Here is a 17908-nt window from a genome sequence, read left to right as displayed (position 1 = left end):
TAAATATACCTTAAATTTTCGTAAGGGTATCCATAACTAAAGAAAAAAATTAGATGTCGATCAAGAATATGTAACAAATTCTAAATAAAATAAGACATTATTATAAACATGAAACAAGAGTTAAAAATATTGACGCTTAAATTTTAATGCATCAAAATTAAAGATAACTTGACCATTTTGAAACTTTTTTTTATAGCATTTAATGCACTTAACTCGTAAAATCTACTAATACCCCGTATAAAGAAAACTACTTAAATTAGGAATAAGTCCCTTAGAAGCGCTATATAAATTTATTTATTTCAATAATAAACTAAGAATCTTGCCGTCTTAAATTCACATAGGAAATGCCATTGAAATGGTTCGTTCGAAAAAATGTTTGGAACGCGTTTGGAAGGAGGCGGGGTTTGACGTCATAAAATACATCATCACTGTCCCTGTCTATTTATACCTCGATTTTTTCATAAGGGATAATTCTTAAGGTTTGCCATGTTTTGTATTTTATCCCTTATTTGGCTACATTTGAATAAAATGTCGCCAAAAATATCTTTAAAAATATTTTAAGTTAGCTTAATTAGAAAATATTCTAATGATTATAATATTAATATGATAATGCTGATGTTTAAAGGCTGAAAGAAAGAACTCGGTACATGTGAAATACTTCAAAAGATATGATGCAATAATATGATGGCGCGTTTTTTCAATCTGCGGCGTAAAAATATATCTGAAGCAGTAAACCGGAAGGCTTGAAAGAGCAATTTTACCACTAGCGCCACCACCCATTGCTTGACGCGATCACCCATCCACATGATACATTCAACTTTTGAAAGGTTCGCTTAAGCAAGAAAATTATTTTTGAGTGAAGCAGAGTAACAAAAAGATAAAAAAGGTGTGGCATTTAAACTTGGTGTTTACATGTTGTTGTTGATATTTCGGTGCTTATCGCTTCCGATTTTAATTTTACCAAGTTACTTTAGCATAGGAAAACAGATATTTCAAAGTAGGAAAAATGATGTGATTTATCACTTATATTAAAAATTGAATTTTTATATTCGTTAATTTTATTTAATAGCTTCTGTTTACTATTAACCTTGCCTATACTTTGTTTTCTTTTTAACTACTACAATCGGAAAGGTATGTATTCAGTATTTCCGAAATAATTGTAAGAACTTAATGTAGAAGGTTTATGAACTATTAAAAATGGTGTTGATTGAAAACTCTAATTAATAATTTCATGTTATCAAATTTTTAAGGTGATAAATTCTGGAATTTTGCGCTTATTTTATTATTATCAGAAAAAACAGTTACAAATCTTGTATTATGGAGTTATGTAGTTTCACAATTATTGATTCCTTTTTTCATATGATATTAAAAATGATCTATTCCATTTAACAAAATACAGTAATCATATCATAGAATTTTTAAATAGGGAGTTGAAGAATCATTCACTTAATTACTTTGTACAAAAATGTTAAGTGGCCTTCTCACTCTGTTTTCATTTCAAGATTACAGAAAACCTACTTTAAAATAATATTATTTAATAAGTGTCAAATTTTATTACAGATTAATTACTTAATCAAATAGTAGACTCAGGGAATGTAAATTAATTAATAATGGTTATTATTTAAATCTAGTACAGTCAAATTTGGTTAATTCACACATCTTTAATTCGAATTCGTGTATAATTCGAAGCTTTTCTCTTTCCCTAGACACATGATATTCAGTCAATGCTTAAAAATCTTGGTTATTTCGAAATCCAACTTCTTTAATTCGAAGTTTTTTCTTTTTCAAAAATGACAAAATCTAGTTTAAATGCAGTTATTTTTGAAAAGTATTCTGGTTATTTTCAGCTATTATGAAATTTTATTAGGGATGACAAGGGGGTGGGAGAATTGTCTGATCTGCTCAAACAGAACAGGAATAAAGAGGAAATGGACCTAGACCACCCCCGCACCTGTCCTTGGCTACAGGTAGTCCCTTACCTTTTCCTTGTAAGTGAGCCAATCCTAATTGAAGTTCCCAATTGAAATAAAATTTGTGAACGACCGGAAGGGTATTTCAAATCACGTGATAGGATGCATACATGTCATTGGTCAGAGCAGAGGAAAAAAAAAATTGCCACCGGCTAGGCGAGTTTTCATGATCTTGAAAAAAGTTATGTCTACGTGAGTCGTCCTTCAAAGGTCATCGGGCAGTTTATTGACAGGTGTCCCTCCAATAGTGGTGAGTTTATTTTTTTCATGAGATCACCTTGCACCCGACTCCGGGAAACTGGTGTATAATCACGGCATTAAAAACCAGGACTGTAGTCGATATTACTTGAGTTTTCTATATTATGATTTTAGTTTTGTTGTGATAGTTCAGTGCATGTCGTTTAGTAAGCCCCGTGTCCCGTATAAAATCTTATCTTTAGATGAAAAAATTGCTGTAATTCGAGAAGTAGAAAAGGGTGTAAAAAAATGTACCATGGCAAAGGAGTTTGGAATAGCACCAACAATCTCTCGACTTTATGAAAAATAAGGAAAGAATTTTGAAATCTAATGGAAATCGCAAGCGAGCTAGAGAGCCTGATTATCCTGACGGGGACGAGTGTGTTGTAAAGTGGTTTAAACAAGCGCGGGACAAAAACATCCCTCTCAGTGGAACTTTTGCTCGTGCAAAAGTCGAAGAATTTGCTATCAGTTTAGGTAACAGCAGCTGCAAAGCAAGCTCCGGATGGTTAAACGGATTTAAGGAAAGAAATGGAATTTCTTTCAACTCTGTGTGTGGTGAAAGTTCAAGTCTGAACCAAGGTGCAGCAAAGGAGTGGAAAGAAAAAGTTGTCGAAATTATTGAGTATACGCTGGACAGAGACATTTTTAATATTGATGCGACTGGACTTTTTTTCAAATGTACCGCTGCAAAGACTCTTGCTTTTAAAGGTGAAAAATGTAGTGGTGGAAAACACAATAAAGACCGAATAACCTTACTTGTAGGAGCAAACATGGACGGCACTGAGAAATTACTGATGATTGGAAAATCGAGAAATCCAAGGTGTTTTAAAAATGTCAAATCAAAGCATATAGAATACCATTCTAACACAAAAGCATGGATGACGGCGAATATTTTTGAAGACTGGCTGCTAGATCTCAATCGCACATACCAAAGAAAAAACAGAAAAATCATCCTATTTATTGATAACTGCACTGCTCATAAATCGATACCCACTATGGAAAATATCACGGTTGATTTTTTCCTGCCAAACATGACATCTGTGGTGCTACCAATGGATCAAGGCATCATTAAAAATCTGAAGCATTTCTGCAGATGTCTAGTCGTTCAACACCTCCTTACTGAATCTTCCCAAAAGCTTCCTATTACTCTCCTCGATGCTTCAAGAATGTGTTTAAATGCATAGTCCAAAGTCAGCCAAAAAACAATAGCAAATTGTTTTCGGAGGGCAAGATTCATCAGGAACACCGTCCTTAGTGATCTTTTCGATGAAGAAAATTGACCTCCCCCAGTTCTGTGGGAAGACAACATTCCGTTGGATGATTATGTCGGTATGGATGAAAACATAGACATTTGTGGAGAGTTATTGGATACAGATATTCTATCTGAAGTTCTAAACAATAAGAATATTGCAACAGAAGACGAAGAAGATATTGAAGATGAGGTAGAAGAACAGAGGCCAATTCCAACTTCAAGTGAGGCAGTCGTTCATTTATCAGAATATCGACGCTATGCAGAAGGACAATCTGACGTAAGTGAAGCTGTGTTTAGAGCTATAAATATTCTTGAAGATTTTGTTAGAAAAAATCAAGTAAGCTCTTTAAACTAATCTGATATAGCTAAATATTTTAAAAAATTGTAGCGTTTTAATTTAAAATTTATAAACACTCTTTGTTTCGCAATTTCTGTTACGAGTGATTATTTTAAGACATAAAAATAAAATTTTTCGGATAATTCAAAGTTTCGCAGAGGCCCCTTGCCCTTCGAATTATCCAAGTTCGACTGCATAAAAATTTTCTATGAATTGATCTCAATCTCCTTCAATAAAGTTATACAGGAAATTGTTAAAAGCTCTGTTCTAATCAAAGTAATTCCAAAAATTAAGGATAATATTTTTATTACTCTTTTACGTTAAAATTTCCCTTATTATATTTAGGTAGAGTAAGTTATTATACTTCGCTTTTTTATTTTATGTCCTTTTGAGATGTAGTCTGGCATCTGTATATCTACCTACCTATCCTCTTCATGCCTTCTGTCACATGATACCTCAAGTATATGTACATTGTTCCAAAAAATTTTCTGATTTATTTGGAAAATGTGATCCTGATCTTTTCTTTGGTCCACTACATGGCCCATGTAATATTGTTATTTTGTGCTATTACTTGTTTTAATAAACTTTTTTTTAAAAATTATATTTTAGGACTGCTCTTTGAGAATGATTAGTTTTAGAATATTGTTTACATTTTGCCTCTCCATATATTGTGGTAAGTTCAGTTTTATGCTTTTCATTGTTTTGGAATACAACTTTCAAATTTCTTATCATACTTTATTTGCAATTAAACTATTACCTTTATTTTTAATGTAAGTTAAATTGCAAGTAAATAATGGGTTAAGCACAAACAAATGACAGGCCTTTAATATGTTCATCTAGATTATCTGCTAGGATAACTTAAATTTTTTTATTAAAACTAAGTTTTTTGGAATATTATGGTTTTCATATTTAAGCATTATTTTCTAAAAGTTTTAGTACTATTTTAATTTTAGCAGTTATATGACCAAGAAATTATCAAAAATTTATTAGTTATGGTTACATTTAAGTGACAATATATAAAATTAAAATTTTACCGTAATTGTCAGAAAAATAAATTATTGATGCTATTAAAGTTTTTTTTGAAGTAACTTCCCTAGTATATAAACTCTTTGCTCTTTAGTACGACCCCCCATTTTACGAACCTTTCATTACAATGACAGGTACATAAAATCCTGTTTGCTATTCCATATGAACTGTAATTCATTCTAATATAGCTACAGAAATTTTTTTCACTTTCTAGAATAATACTCCACAAACGGGGTAGGGGCCATTCAAAAAGTACATACATCCCAAAGGGGGGGGGAGGAGATTTGCTATTATGTACGGTTTTGTACGATGGGGAGGGGGGGAGGTATTATACAAAGTACGTACTTTATAAACATACACCAAATTTAAATTTGACTTTATCCTACACACTCCTTAAGTAAATATTTAATTTTATTTAAAACATAATTATTTTAATTTTTATGAAAAAGGGGGGTAGACTAATAAAATGTACGTACTCTAAGGGGGGGAGTAAGACCTTATGTACGGTAATGTACGAAGGGGGGGAGGGGTTTAAAATTTCTCCATTTTTGTGTACGTACTTTTTGAACGGCCCCGTAAAACAGTTTTGAGCTTTCTATACAAATATTTTCCCATTGACAATGAATAGCAAAAGTCACCAGGAAATGATTCAGACCGTTATTTATTTTGATGTTACCGTTCAAAACAGGTGAAACATCTTGAATTTTCTATGAATGATGAAAGAGTGATAGGACCACCATCTCTTATCCTGGGTAGTCCTTGGCATTATATATGGCTAAAAAAAATTGTGAAATAGCAATTTTTTTCATTATTCCATTATTGAGAAAATATTTATTGAATTTTCACCCCGGAATTAAAGTTTCTTGTATGCATTCATAACCTTTGTAAATTTCTTTTTAAAGATTTCAATAGGTTTCAATTTTAAAGGAAGTGGATTGATTAAATTGGCAATGGATTTTATCAAAATAAGTCCTGTATTTTTGAGTAATTATTTGTTATATTTTTGAGTACTCACTTTATGACAACCTTATAATGCCTATATTTCTTTGAACCACAAATTGAGCATCGACTGCATAGATTAATTTTAAATAATGCTTTATTCGTCAGTTTTTTTCAGTCTAAAGCCCCAGTGATAAACTTTTTTGAAAATTTGTAATTTTACATAGTTATTAAATAATTGTATGCAGAGTATCAATCAAAATGATATTGCATAGATTTGTACTCAGACTTTGTTTGTAATTGTTTTTAATTTAAAACTTTTTAATTCTGATATTTGGGCTCAAAAATATTTCCATTTTTTTGCCTAATCAGCATTATCAATTTTAACAGAAAATTCTCTTAATAAATTTTTTCCCCTTGTTTTGTTTTTCTACATGAATAAATGTGTTTATAATTTTTGTGTATGCTTTATTTTTCATGCATGAGAATTTTCTCTATCAAATTTAAAAGCAATTTTTTTCTATTAATATTTTTTAAATTTCAGTACATTCTCAGACATGTCCGAAAAACTGGATAGATTTTAAAGACTCGTGTTATAAATTTACCAGAACACCTTTACAGACTCGTGAAGGGGCAGAAGATATGTGTAGGACATACAATGCAGATTTAGTAGCTGTGAATACTCTAGAGGAACATAGTTTTATTAGAAGTTGGTTAAGAGAAAATGATCCTCAACATCGCAGGTAGTTAAAATTTTAACAGCATGATGTAAATAAAGAACAGTTTTTTCCAATTGGCATTTGATAGCTGTTTATATGTCTATTGTATGACAACATCCAAATCTTTTCTTTTTTAATAGAGTTTTACAAATTATACAAATCATTTTATTATCATTTTAATCTTATAAAAATCATTTCTATGAAATGGTAATAAAAATGTTCTTTTTATAACTTTGATTGGAATAAAAACAAAATTTTTTAAAATTTTGCATATAGTAGTTGAAAATAATTGAAATGGGTTCTGTAATAAACATTAAATGTTATAATTATAATTATAAATTATTCTAATTATAAATTATTATAATTGTAATTTAAATAAATTATAATTATAATAATTTATAAATTGAATTTAATTTTTAAAAAGTAACTTTTTTTAATGATATCAATTATGTTTGAAATTTGAATCATCAATTGTATTAATTGAGCAGGGACAATTTCCTTATCCAATAGAAATGTATTTTAAAAATAAAATATTTTACTTTAAAAAATTTCCTTTGCATTTTTTTAACATTTTTATTCAAAACTATTTTGGGGGGTAATTATTATTATTTTTTAAGGAATATGCCAAAACTCTATTTTTCTGACCAGGGCAGATAAAATTGAATCTATATAGAACAGGGTTCATAGCGTTTTTAAAAAGTGCTTAAAGGTGCTTATTTTCGTTTTTTAAAAGCCCTTAACGGTGTTTTTTTTCTTTGAGTGTTTTTAAAATGTGCTTAATTTTCCCTTTTTCAAAATGAGATTTTTTCTATACTATGTTTATTTTCTCTTCAAATTATGCAAAAATACACAGTTCACGTTGTTCTATTCAACGTTTTCACAATCTATTCAACCCCAATCTATTTCGGCGTTCTGTCAGTCCGTAGCGCATAAAAATACCATTCGTTATACATGATTAAAAATGTCATGATTTTTGACAATTGTCAAAAACAATGCCAAAAGGTTTTTTTTTGACATGACGGTTAAAACAAGATAAAACTGTCAATTGTCAAAAACTTTTCAACCCTACCTAATTATGATATTTTTTTAAAGTGCTTAGAAATATTTTTTGAGTCCTTGAAAAGTGCTTAAAAGGTGCTTATTTTTTGTTAAATAATTTGGCTATGCACCCTGCGGAAATCATAAAAATATCTCATTTTCTTAAAGAAATATTTATTTATAGCAGCAACAAATTAGTGTTATGACTAAAATTCCTGTTCATTTCTCTAGAAACATTAGAAATATATTTGAATTTTGTTATAAACTAAATTTTGATTAGTTGTAAGAACAGAAATCACAAAACTTTTATCATGTTTCTTTGTTCTACTGCATGTTTTTCAGACACTGTTTTCAATCTTGTAGGAATTTTGACTTGGAATATTGCAAAATATAGCTTCATAGTCTTGTTGACCTTAAAAAGCTGTGGTTTTATCCAACATTATCTGCCATCCAACAGAGAAAAGAAAAAGCTTAGCATATTTTTAACGCGGTGTAAAATCTATTTTAACATTTGAAAACAATAGTTAAAAAGTGGCATAATCGAATGCTGAACTCACCTAAAATAAATCTTCAAGTAATTAGAAACTATTCGTTTAAATTGGTAGAAAAAATCAAAACTGTTCTAATAAAATTTTTGAAATGATTGTGTTACATTAACAAAGAAATAGCTTACTCTGTTTTTCATTAATCTCCAAATACAATGATATCTGTCTGCAACCAATTTCTTGTGGTTTCTAACAGATAGCAACAATAGTTTAGTCAAATATGCCGGGTCTTTTTCTGCCTACCAGATTTTGTCCAACCCTCTTCTACTTGCTGGCTTTATGCCTTGACTTTAATTTACTTGCAGTGAAATATAAGTTAAACTTCTTTATATTTATTCAAACTTTCCATTCAATAAACAAACAGTACAAAAATATTTTTGTGTTTCATTTTTGTATGATTTCAGAAAATTATAAGAATGTTAATAAGAATAATATACTTAATAATAGTGATAAAGTAATAAGAATGTTTATTAAAATAAGTAAAGTTAACTATGTATAAACAATGTAAATTGTAATATTTATTATTAGTAATAAAATAAATTTCGACAAAATAATATATAAAATATTGACATATAACATGGTATATTTTTATTAACAGAATTTATTTATGCATGTCAGATATATTTTAGTGATTGGTAGTCTCTTATTAATCTTCATTTAATGAGTGAAAATTTATGTATTTTGTCATTTTTTAAAAGCAATTATCATTAGGAACAATACTTAATGTGTAGTGCTCATCACATAATGTAGATAATATTCTATCCAGATTTGGTTTATAGGTCCATCTAGTTTGTAATGGTAATTCAAGTAGAACACTTAGTAGTTGCATTTTTTTACATATTAACTTTTGGCGCAAATAAATTATTTTTATTATTTTTTTCCTTAGCATTATTAAATTCTCGACTTTTATTACCTTCTGAAAAGATGACAATAATAAATTTTACACTATTATAGTCTTCACAATCTACAAATAAAGGATTTAAGAAGGGTTTTGAAGTGAAGAATGAGTCTCATTAAAGTTTTCTTTGGAATGCTCATTTATCAGAAATCATTAAAATCTTTCAACCTCTTCTATTTGAAAATATAGTTAGCCATAAATTAGTAAATTGTTTGTTATGATTAAATAGTAAGATGATCAAATTGATCAGAATAGACCGTTTCTTAAATTTTATTATTATCAAATAAAAAAAAAGTAGCTTTCTTTGTAAAAATGTGTATAGATTATTTAGGAACTGATCTGTACTCATTTTTAGGGATTATTTTTCATTGCCAACCATATTTGGTGCCAAGTTTGTATTAAATTAAAATTTTATCTGTAAAAACAGACATTATTTAACACCTAATTGCAGTTCATAAAACAAAAATACTACAGATCTATATCAAATTTTTACCCCTAGGCAGCAGTTTTGTCACCCATTTGTACCCATCTTTTGGTAAATTTTACACAACAAACATTTTTTTTGTTGAACATTCTAAAAATAAAAGATATTTCAGAACTATATTGAATCCTTACTCCCGACAATAGTTTTGTTACCATCATGGGACTAGCATTAAAAAATGCACAAAGCAGTATAATGTAAAGTTGGGGTTAAAAAAATGTGTTTTTTGAAATTTGACATTTTCAAGATGAACTACTAGAAAAAATCTGTAATCTGTACATATTTTTTTTTTTTTTGCTTTTAAATACAATTTCAACAATATACCTTTAATTACTTACTGTTTGCAAATTGGCTTAATGTTTTACATTCGCAAATATTTTGTAGTTTTTATGCTTTCAAAATCTTGATCAGTTGTAGGTATATCCTCCAATATTTTTTGCTCATCTTCGTTGTTTTTATTGCTATCATCAGGATTTGGCATCATATGAGATATTTAGAAATAATGGAATGAGTATTGCAATCGGTATACCTGTCATCAACTTCGGAAGATCTTCAATCATGCAATTTTATTCCAAAAGGCCAATGATGCTTTTGGACAATGAGAAGCAATTAACTCTGAGAAGCTTTATTAAACCCACTCGCAATACGTTTTAGTCGACTCTGTCCAACCTTGTAGATATCAAAAGCAGAGCTTCCAGAACTTTTATTTGTAATTTAGAATCATCTTGCTGGTTACCGGAATCTAGAAAATGAAATGATTACCTAACCAGTTGTTTAGTGTAATGTTCTTTAAATAATTGGATAATTCCAAGATTCAAGGATAGAAGCTTGTTGGAAAAAATTCCACTCGCAAATTTTACAATTTAAGCTTCGATACTTCCGATAGTTCTACTCTTCCGAAGTTTTGCCCATCCGACCACCCTTCTGATTTTGTGTCAAGGTGGGAGTCTCCTCTCAGACAAAGGGACTATTAGATAGAATCGAAGAAACATAAGAAGAGCTGCAAATAGCTAATAAATGAGTTTTTTTTTTTAAAGAAAGAAAAATTCAGAAAAATTTATGCAAGCTTTGTAGGATAAAACGATTTTGATGTGTTAGAATAAGGAAGAAGTATGAAACTTCAATGAAATTTTATGAAGACGAAGGTGTATTGAGCGTCAAAACTGTCTGGTGCTTGGTGAAGATAACGAGGACATTCAATATCCTATTGTTCTACCTGATCATTCAATAACTTAACGTTTAATTGAGTATATGCATAAGATACTGAACCATGCTGGTGTACAGATCATTCTAGGACATTGGAGAGAAAAATTTTTGGTCCTCAGAGGACAGAGGATTATCAGGGAAGTGATTTCTAAGCGCATTCCTTTTAAGAGATATTCTGTGAAACAAGCAACAACAGTGTATGCTCCATTACCAGCCGATCGTGCTCAGAGAGTTTCTGCCTTTCAAGCCGGCAGTGCAGATTTTGCAGACCCAGTCTTTCTACAAAGAGATATCAACGCTTGGATCATATTTTTTTGCCTGTGCTGTGCACCTTGAGTTGGTCACGTCTTAGTTAACTGATGCCTTTATTTGAGCATTGCGAAGATTCATTGCTCGTAGAGGGAGATGCAATGTCATCTATACAGACCAAGGAACAAATTTTCTGGGTACTTCAAGAGCACTGCGAAATTTGGAATGGGAAGCTATTCAAGTTGATCGTACAGTTCAAAAAATTAAGTGTAATTTTAACCCTCCAAGTGCACCTTGGTTAAGTGAATGGTGGGAGCGTCTTATTAGAGTGCTCCAGGATCTTTTGAAGAAGAATATCAGCAATGATAGCCTCAATTAGGAAGGGATGCTTTCAGTGTGTGCTGACTACGAAAGTACCATGAACCAAAGACCTCTAAATTACACACCTGAGGATACTAAAGAACCAAAACTTTTGACCATGCTCATTTTTTATGTGAAGTTGCTCGAACATTACATTGTGACGCAGTTGATTAAGATCTAATTGACAGCAACCGCATACGAAAGAGATTGTGCTATCTTAAAACGGTCCTTGAGAGGTTCCAGAGAGAATATCTATCTGCGTTGTTGAAAAATTTTGAAGATAAACAATGTTCCAAATTAAGGTAGGTGATATAGTTCTTAGGGGATTTGATAATTATAAAAGAATCAAGTGGCCCTTAGTTCGGGTCGAGGAGTTGATCTCGGGCAAAGATGAAAAACGAAGAGTTGCTCATTGGAGTTGGCTGATACTACCCTTATTCGGCCTATTCAAACACGGCATCCTTTAGAAATACGGCACGAAGATTTACCACCCATCACCCACCTTGCTGAGGCCCGTATTTCTGATGTTTCTGGAAACAATACCCTAGAGACTTCTGATGTTAAGTAACCCAAGGTGTTTCCCAAGTGATGCTGCTGCTGTGGCTAGACATTTGACTGTTAAGAAATTTTATTGACTTTACTTTAGAGACTTTAAATTTAAGTGTTACTCTCCAATATTCTGTAAAGGTAGTTTCTCATATCAATTGTTGTAATATCACTTTAAGGTTGTTTTATTTTTCTCGTAAACATTTTCCCCTTTTGGTCTAATTTCATTATTTTATTACGTTTTGTCTTGACTAAAATCAATACAAAAGTTGGGAGTGTTGCGAATTGATCATTATATTTTAATCGTACTCATTATGATTATCTACTCAATAAATAACCAACTGTGTCTGGCAGCAGTATAATATAATTTTTGAAAAAAAAAGATGGTTGTTGTCTGTTGATGATTAAGATTTGAGTTATTAACTTGCATTGTTTTTAACTAATGAATTTCGCCTCCTGTGATATCCTCGTTCGTAAAATGTAACAATCACAACATCAACACCAACATCATTCAATTCTCCCATAATTCTATTTATGTCTCCGTGAAAATTATGTTACAAATGAAGCCAGATTATTCTCAGCTAAATTTGGCAATAGAAAAAATTCCTGAAAAAAGGTTGCAGATGTATAACAAATCTGTTCCATAACTTATTTCTTTTATTTTCTCAAAATTGTTAAAATTCTTTTGTTTTTAACTCATAGGATTTTTTGTTTGGAATGCATGACTTTTTTATTCAATTAAAATGTGAAATTAATTTTTTTATTCAATCTAATGTGAACTTAAGTTATCACATTTAAGAATTATTGCCTTTTAAACCTCCTCAATAACAAGAAACCACACTTTTTAAAATTAAATTTGCAAAATTTTGATATCCTTAGCAAACTTAATTATACTATTTCATTAGCTGATTCCCATTTTAGGTGGTTCACTAGTGGACGAGACGACGGAGATAATGTTTGGATTTGGGATAATGGAGGAAGCTTGTTTAGTGACATAGACTCCTTATTTTTGCCCATGCAAAATGCTTCTTTTCTCCGCTTTGCCGCTTATAAGTAAGTGTATCTTATAATCAAATGAAGGGTTTAATAAAGTTTATGAAGCATTTTGATGATATATGTGTTTATAAGAGATCTTATGCTTGTTATTCTTTTTTGTGTACATATTAATCACTTGAGAATTTGCGTGTATGTACATATATATATATATTTTATGCTTTCANCGCCAGCGGACTCAAACAGCATCAGAAATCCGTAAGGAATTGAATGCTACTAAGCTGAAAACAGTGTCAGTAATTACTGTACAACGTGACTGGTTTAAAAAGTTATGTAGCTGCTAGAAAACCTCTTTTGAAAATACAAAGCATTGTTAAACTATGGAAATGAGCTAAAAACATGTTAACTGGTCTTTAGAACAGTAGTCAAATGTTTTGTTTACTGATGAGTCAAAATTTTAGTTTGGAAGCAAACAAAGGAAGTATGTTCATCGTTTAGTTGGTGAACGTTTGACAAATCAATGTTTACTACCAACTGTAAAGCATGGTACTGGTTCAGTCATGGTTTATGGATGTTTTGCTAGTGACAAAGTTTGAAATCTTGTTTGAATAGAGGGAATTATGGATTAAAAGTATCATCACAGAATATTGCAGTGTCACGCTTTTCCGTATATAACAGAGAATCGTTGGTCTTTGGTTTGTTTTTTAACAAGATAACGATCCGAAACATTCATCGAAATTGTGTAGAAACTACATTGCATCAAATGAAAATAAAAAACTACTGAAATACATGGATTGGCACCCTCAATTCCAAGATATTAATCCTATTGAGCTATTGTGGAATTAACTAGCTAGAAGTATTAGAAAAATGCGATGTACCAAACAAAACAAACTTTGGGAATTTTTACTTAGTTGTTGGAACAAGATCTCAGCTAGAACATTGCAAAAACTAATAGAAAGAGTGCCAAAAATATGTGCTGCTGTGATTAATGCTAATGGAGGATATTTCAAAGTCTAAAACATTGGACAAAATTCATAAGTTGAACATAAAATTATAGTTCTTACTACGTAAGTGTACCTATAATTATGAAATTAAAGTTAATTTGCTGAGATTTTCAGTTTAAAAACCTTGTAATTTGTTTATTTTTAAAAATTCAAGAGCGAGTCTAAACTTATGACCCGTGGTGTGTGTGTATATGTGTGTGTGTATATATGTATATATATGTATTTATATATATACATATATGTATATATAAATATATAGTGGTGGCCAAAAGTGTGGATATTTTTTGAAAGTTTCATGTTTTTCAACTCTGTGTGCTTGTAGAATATATTCATTTTCACTTAAATACAAACGTTTATATATCAAATTGAAGGTAATTTAATGTAGAATTTAATAACAAAAGCAGAATTAAAATATCTGTTAAGTTATGCTCATTTTAGCAGAACAAACAAATACAAATCGTTTTGAATAAGGACGTGTTTTGTAATAAAAGCGTACTAGCCAATCACAAACACTGCCCTTAGGACCAATCAAATGTCTGTAACTATAGTTTGGTTATTTGGATGGTAAAAGAGTTATTGTTGAGGAAATATTTTGCGGAATGATGCATACTAGTTCAATTAAATAGAGCAGTGGTTCCCAACCCTTTGTGGACCATCGCCCCCCTCTTGGGGTATGCTGATACATATCGCCCCTTTCTCTTTTTGCTCAAAAACACATTCATTGCTCAAAAACAAAATTCATATTTTATAGTAATCAAGAAAAAGTTAAAACGCTAACAACTGAAATTTGAGGGGAAAAAATGAAGAGGGAGAAAGTACATTTTTACCACTTCAATGACTGCCCTGTGCTTGGTGTATTTCAAGTTAAAGCTTGAATGTCAGGTTTTATGCTCGTCAGATTTAAACGCGGGTCTCCTTTGAAGCAAATGTCCAACCTATCTCTTTGCTTTGTGAGCAGCTGGAAGACAGAACTAAATCCTCTCTTCACTAAATATGTTGACCGGAACGAGATGAGAAGCGGCTCAGTTAGTTTCCACAATTGTGGATGAGTCTCCATAAGCTTTACCCAAGCTAACTCGTAACCGTATTTTTAAAGACGACTTAAACATCACAGTTATATTTCAAATCTAAAATCTCAGTCTACAAAGAGGAAGTGAGCTTATCCACAACTTTAAAAGAAAAAGGATCGAAAATCCAATCTGGAATTTCTAATTTCATCAAATCTTTAAATCTTGATTCCATAACTGATCAAGGTGATCAGTAAAAATTAAGATTTTATTTTCAAGAATCTCGATATCTGCCATTGAACACTTTTTAAGAGTTGAAAATTGCATTAGCTCTTTGCAACCATTGTTTGACTTGTAGATATCAAACTTGGCGATGAATGAAGATATGATTCCCTTAGTCTTGATAATGTTCATTTTATTTCCTTGAAGTTTTACGTTGATTTCCTTCATTTTTTGAAAACTATGAGTGAGGTACCCAGTTTCTAACTTGCGTTGCTTCAAACTCTCCCTTAAAACAGGATCAGTGGTGTCGAGAAACTTAGTAACCGAATCCAGCAATTCGAAGAAGCGGCTTAGTTTCCTTTTGAAAGTCATCTCACAGCTGTATGTAGGAGCAGGAATTCGAAATCTTCATCATTTTCATGGCTAAGTTCTCGGAACAAACGGTTATTAAGAGAACTAGCTTTTATTTTATTGATGCCAGAAATAACCAATTTTTCGCAGCCATAAGTTGACGATGAATGACATAATGAATGGTGAGATAACTTCTGGTACTTCTTTTTTAAGGTGATCCAGAAACCCAGTATGACAACCAGACATGGTTGGAGCACCATCTGTTACGCAAGCACTTACATTTGTGAGAGAAATTTCTTTTACCTCAAAATAATCTTTGACCAATTTAAAAATCGACGGTCCTTTTGTATCTGTGTTCAAAGTTCTTGTAAACAACATTTCTTCGTTAATCTCCTTACTCTCATTTATGAATCTCACGTAAGCCAAAACAGCTTTGTTATCTATCACAGTTCATCAATCTGCAATGCAAATTCACCTCCTTTCAGAAATTTGATGAGTTTTGATTCAACGTCGGCGGCCATCTCATCAATACGCCTAGAAACAGTATTATTGCTCAGAGAAACAGAGTGACTTATCAAAATTCCACCTGCTATACCAAAACGTATGACGAAAACGATCCTGCACTTGAATTTTTATTTTTAACTATCATAATTCTTTGTGTACACCAGAACCATAGGTTTCATTTATATTTTCAATTTCAATCTCAAATAGCTTTTATTATTAATAATATTAACAATTTTTATCTTTTGAATACTCGTCGCCCCCTAAGGATTATCGCCCCCTTGAGAAGCTCTATCGCCCCCTTTGGGACGATCGCCCCCAGGTTGGAAACCACTGAAATAGAGTATTGTTGTTTTTGAATATGTAAAGTCCTTTTTTTTAATTAAACTAATTTTAAACAATGTCATAAACAAGAAGAACTAATTGGCAATCTACAACAAGAAGCCGAATTGTCATATTGAGAGAAAATGGCCTCTCTTAAGCTGAAATTACAAGACAAGTTGGTGGTTCAGTGACTTGTTCTGGTGTACGAAAGTTCTGTTTACGTTATGAAAAAACGAAATCTGTGGAAAATAAAGCCAAATCAGGCTGAAAAAATACACAAGTGCTACTACCGATAGAAAAATTAAACGGCTATGCCTTCGAGATAGAAAAATTTCATCAGATGCCATTAGATGTGACATGAATGCAGCGGGTATTGCAGTAAGTTCAAGAACAATAAGAAGAAGGTTATCAGGTTTTGGACTACAAGCTAGAATTCCAAGGAAAAAACCATATTTAAGTCACAAGCAAAGCGAAAAACGAGTTAAGTGGGCAAAAGAACACATTAAATGGTCAGAAAATCAATGGAAGCAAGTAATCTGGAGCGATGAGAGTAAAATATCGCTCTTTGGTAGTGATGGTAGAAAATACGTGAGACGTAGAGTAGGTGAAGCACTTCATCCTGATTGCATTGAAGCAACTACAAAAAACCCAACAAATGTCATGATTTGGGCATGTATGTCTGCAGATGGTGTGGGCCGAATTCAAGTGATTGATGGCATCCTGAATGCAAAAAAATATGTCGAAACTGTCCTGAAACCAAAATTGATACCTTCCATCAGGGATCTCTTTCCCAACAATGCACCATTTATTTTTCAGCAGGATTCATCTCCATGCCACACAGCAAAAGCATGCAAAGCATGGTTTCAAAATAAAGGCTTAGATATGTTACCATGGCCAGGAAGCAGCCCTGATCTCAATCCAACTGAAAATTTGTGGCGACGTTTGAAAATTCTTGTACGAAAAAAAAACGTTCATCCAATAAATGACAATTTATTGAAGCTATAAATGATTCTTGCCACCATGTGATTATGAAAGATGAACTCCAAACACTCGTTCACTCGATGAAAAGACGCTGTGAAGCTGTCTTAAAAAATAAGGGTTATCCTACAAAGTATTGATTATGCAAGTATCACTTTAAAAAAATACAAATGTAAGATAGATCTTGATATTAGTTGCATAACTTTTTTTGTAATACAGATATTGCAATACTGTATTTATTATTAAATTTTACATTAAATTACCTGCAATTTGATATATAAATGTTTGTATTTAAGTGAAAATTAATATATTTTACAAGCACACAAAGTTGAAAAAACAAAGTTCAAAATGTTGAAGAAAACAAAGAAAAATTGTAGACATATGGAAAGAAAAAAAAGGGGGGGGGAATAATAAGTAAAAAAAATAGCAAACAGTTTAAAAAAAAGAAAAAAAAAGGATTAAATTTTATTTAAAAAACCAAAGAAAAACCGGAAAAAAAAGATATAATCTTTTCACCAGCCCACACGATTATATCCGCAAAACAGAGTGCTTTCTGATATTGTATCAATGAAACCAAAGCAAAATATATTAATACAATAGTGTGAGGAGCACTCAAAAAATTTTTCATAAAAATTACAACAAATAAAATAGAAAAATAAGTAAAAATAACATGTAAAAACAGAAAATAAAATAAAAAGAAAAAACAGTATAAAACAAAATCT

General features: G+C 31.1%; 2 protein-coding genes across 3 annotated transcripts in view; both read left to right on the top strand.

Moving 5' to 3' along the window:
- The first annotated feature begins 793 nt into the window (after positions 1 to 793).
- LOC107443173 (Contactin) overlaps positions 794 to 17908 on the top strand; it is a 71264-nt gene continuing 54149 nt past the window's right edge. The window contains exons 1-4 of one of the 2 annotated variants that reach the window (XM_016056955.3): positions 794 to 997; positions 4409 to 4472; positions 6309 to 6507; positions 12728 to 12859. In XM_016056955.3, coding sequence (XP_015912441.1) covers positions 4424 to 4472; positions 6309 to 6507; positions 12728 to 12859 — 380 coding nt within the window. In that variant the 5' untranslated portion in view covers positions 794 to 997; positions 4409 to 4423. Of the gene's footprint in view, positions 1132 to 4408; positions 4473 to 6308; positions 6508 to 12727; positions 12860 to 17908 lie in introns of both variants that reach the window. The other variant, XM_016056956.4, reaches the window with a different exon arrangement.
- LOC122271354 (tigger transposable element-derived protein 4-like) lies at positions 2507 to 3394 on the top strand. Its single transcript, XM_043052330.1, has one exon. It carries the CDS (start codon positions 2507 to 2509, stop codon positions 3392 to 3394), a length of 888 nt encoding a protein of 295 aa, XP_042908264.1.

This window comes from Parasteatoda tepidariorum, chromosome X1 (assembly GCF_043381705.1).
Source record: "Parasteatoda tepidariorum isolate YZ-2023 chromosome X1, CAS_Ptep_4.0, whole genome shotgun sequence".
Classification (NCBI taxonomy): Eukaryota; Metazoa; Arthropoda; class Arachnida; order Araneae; family Theridiidae; genus Parasteatoda; species Parasteatoda tepidariorum.
Note: the sequence above shows the minus strand (reverse complement) of the source record. Positions and strands in the feature narration are given on the sequence as shown.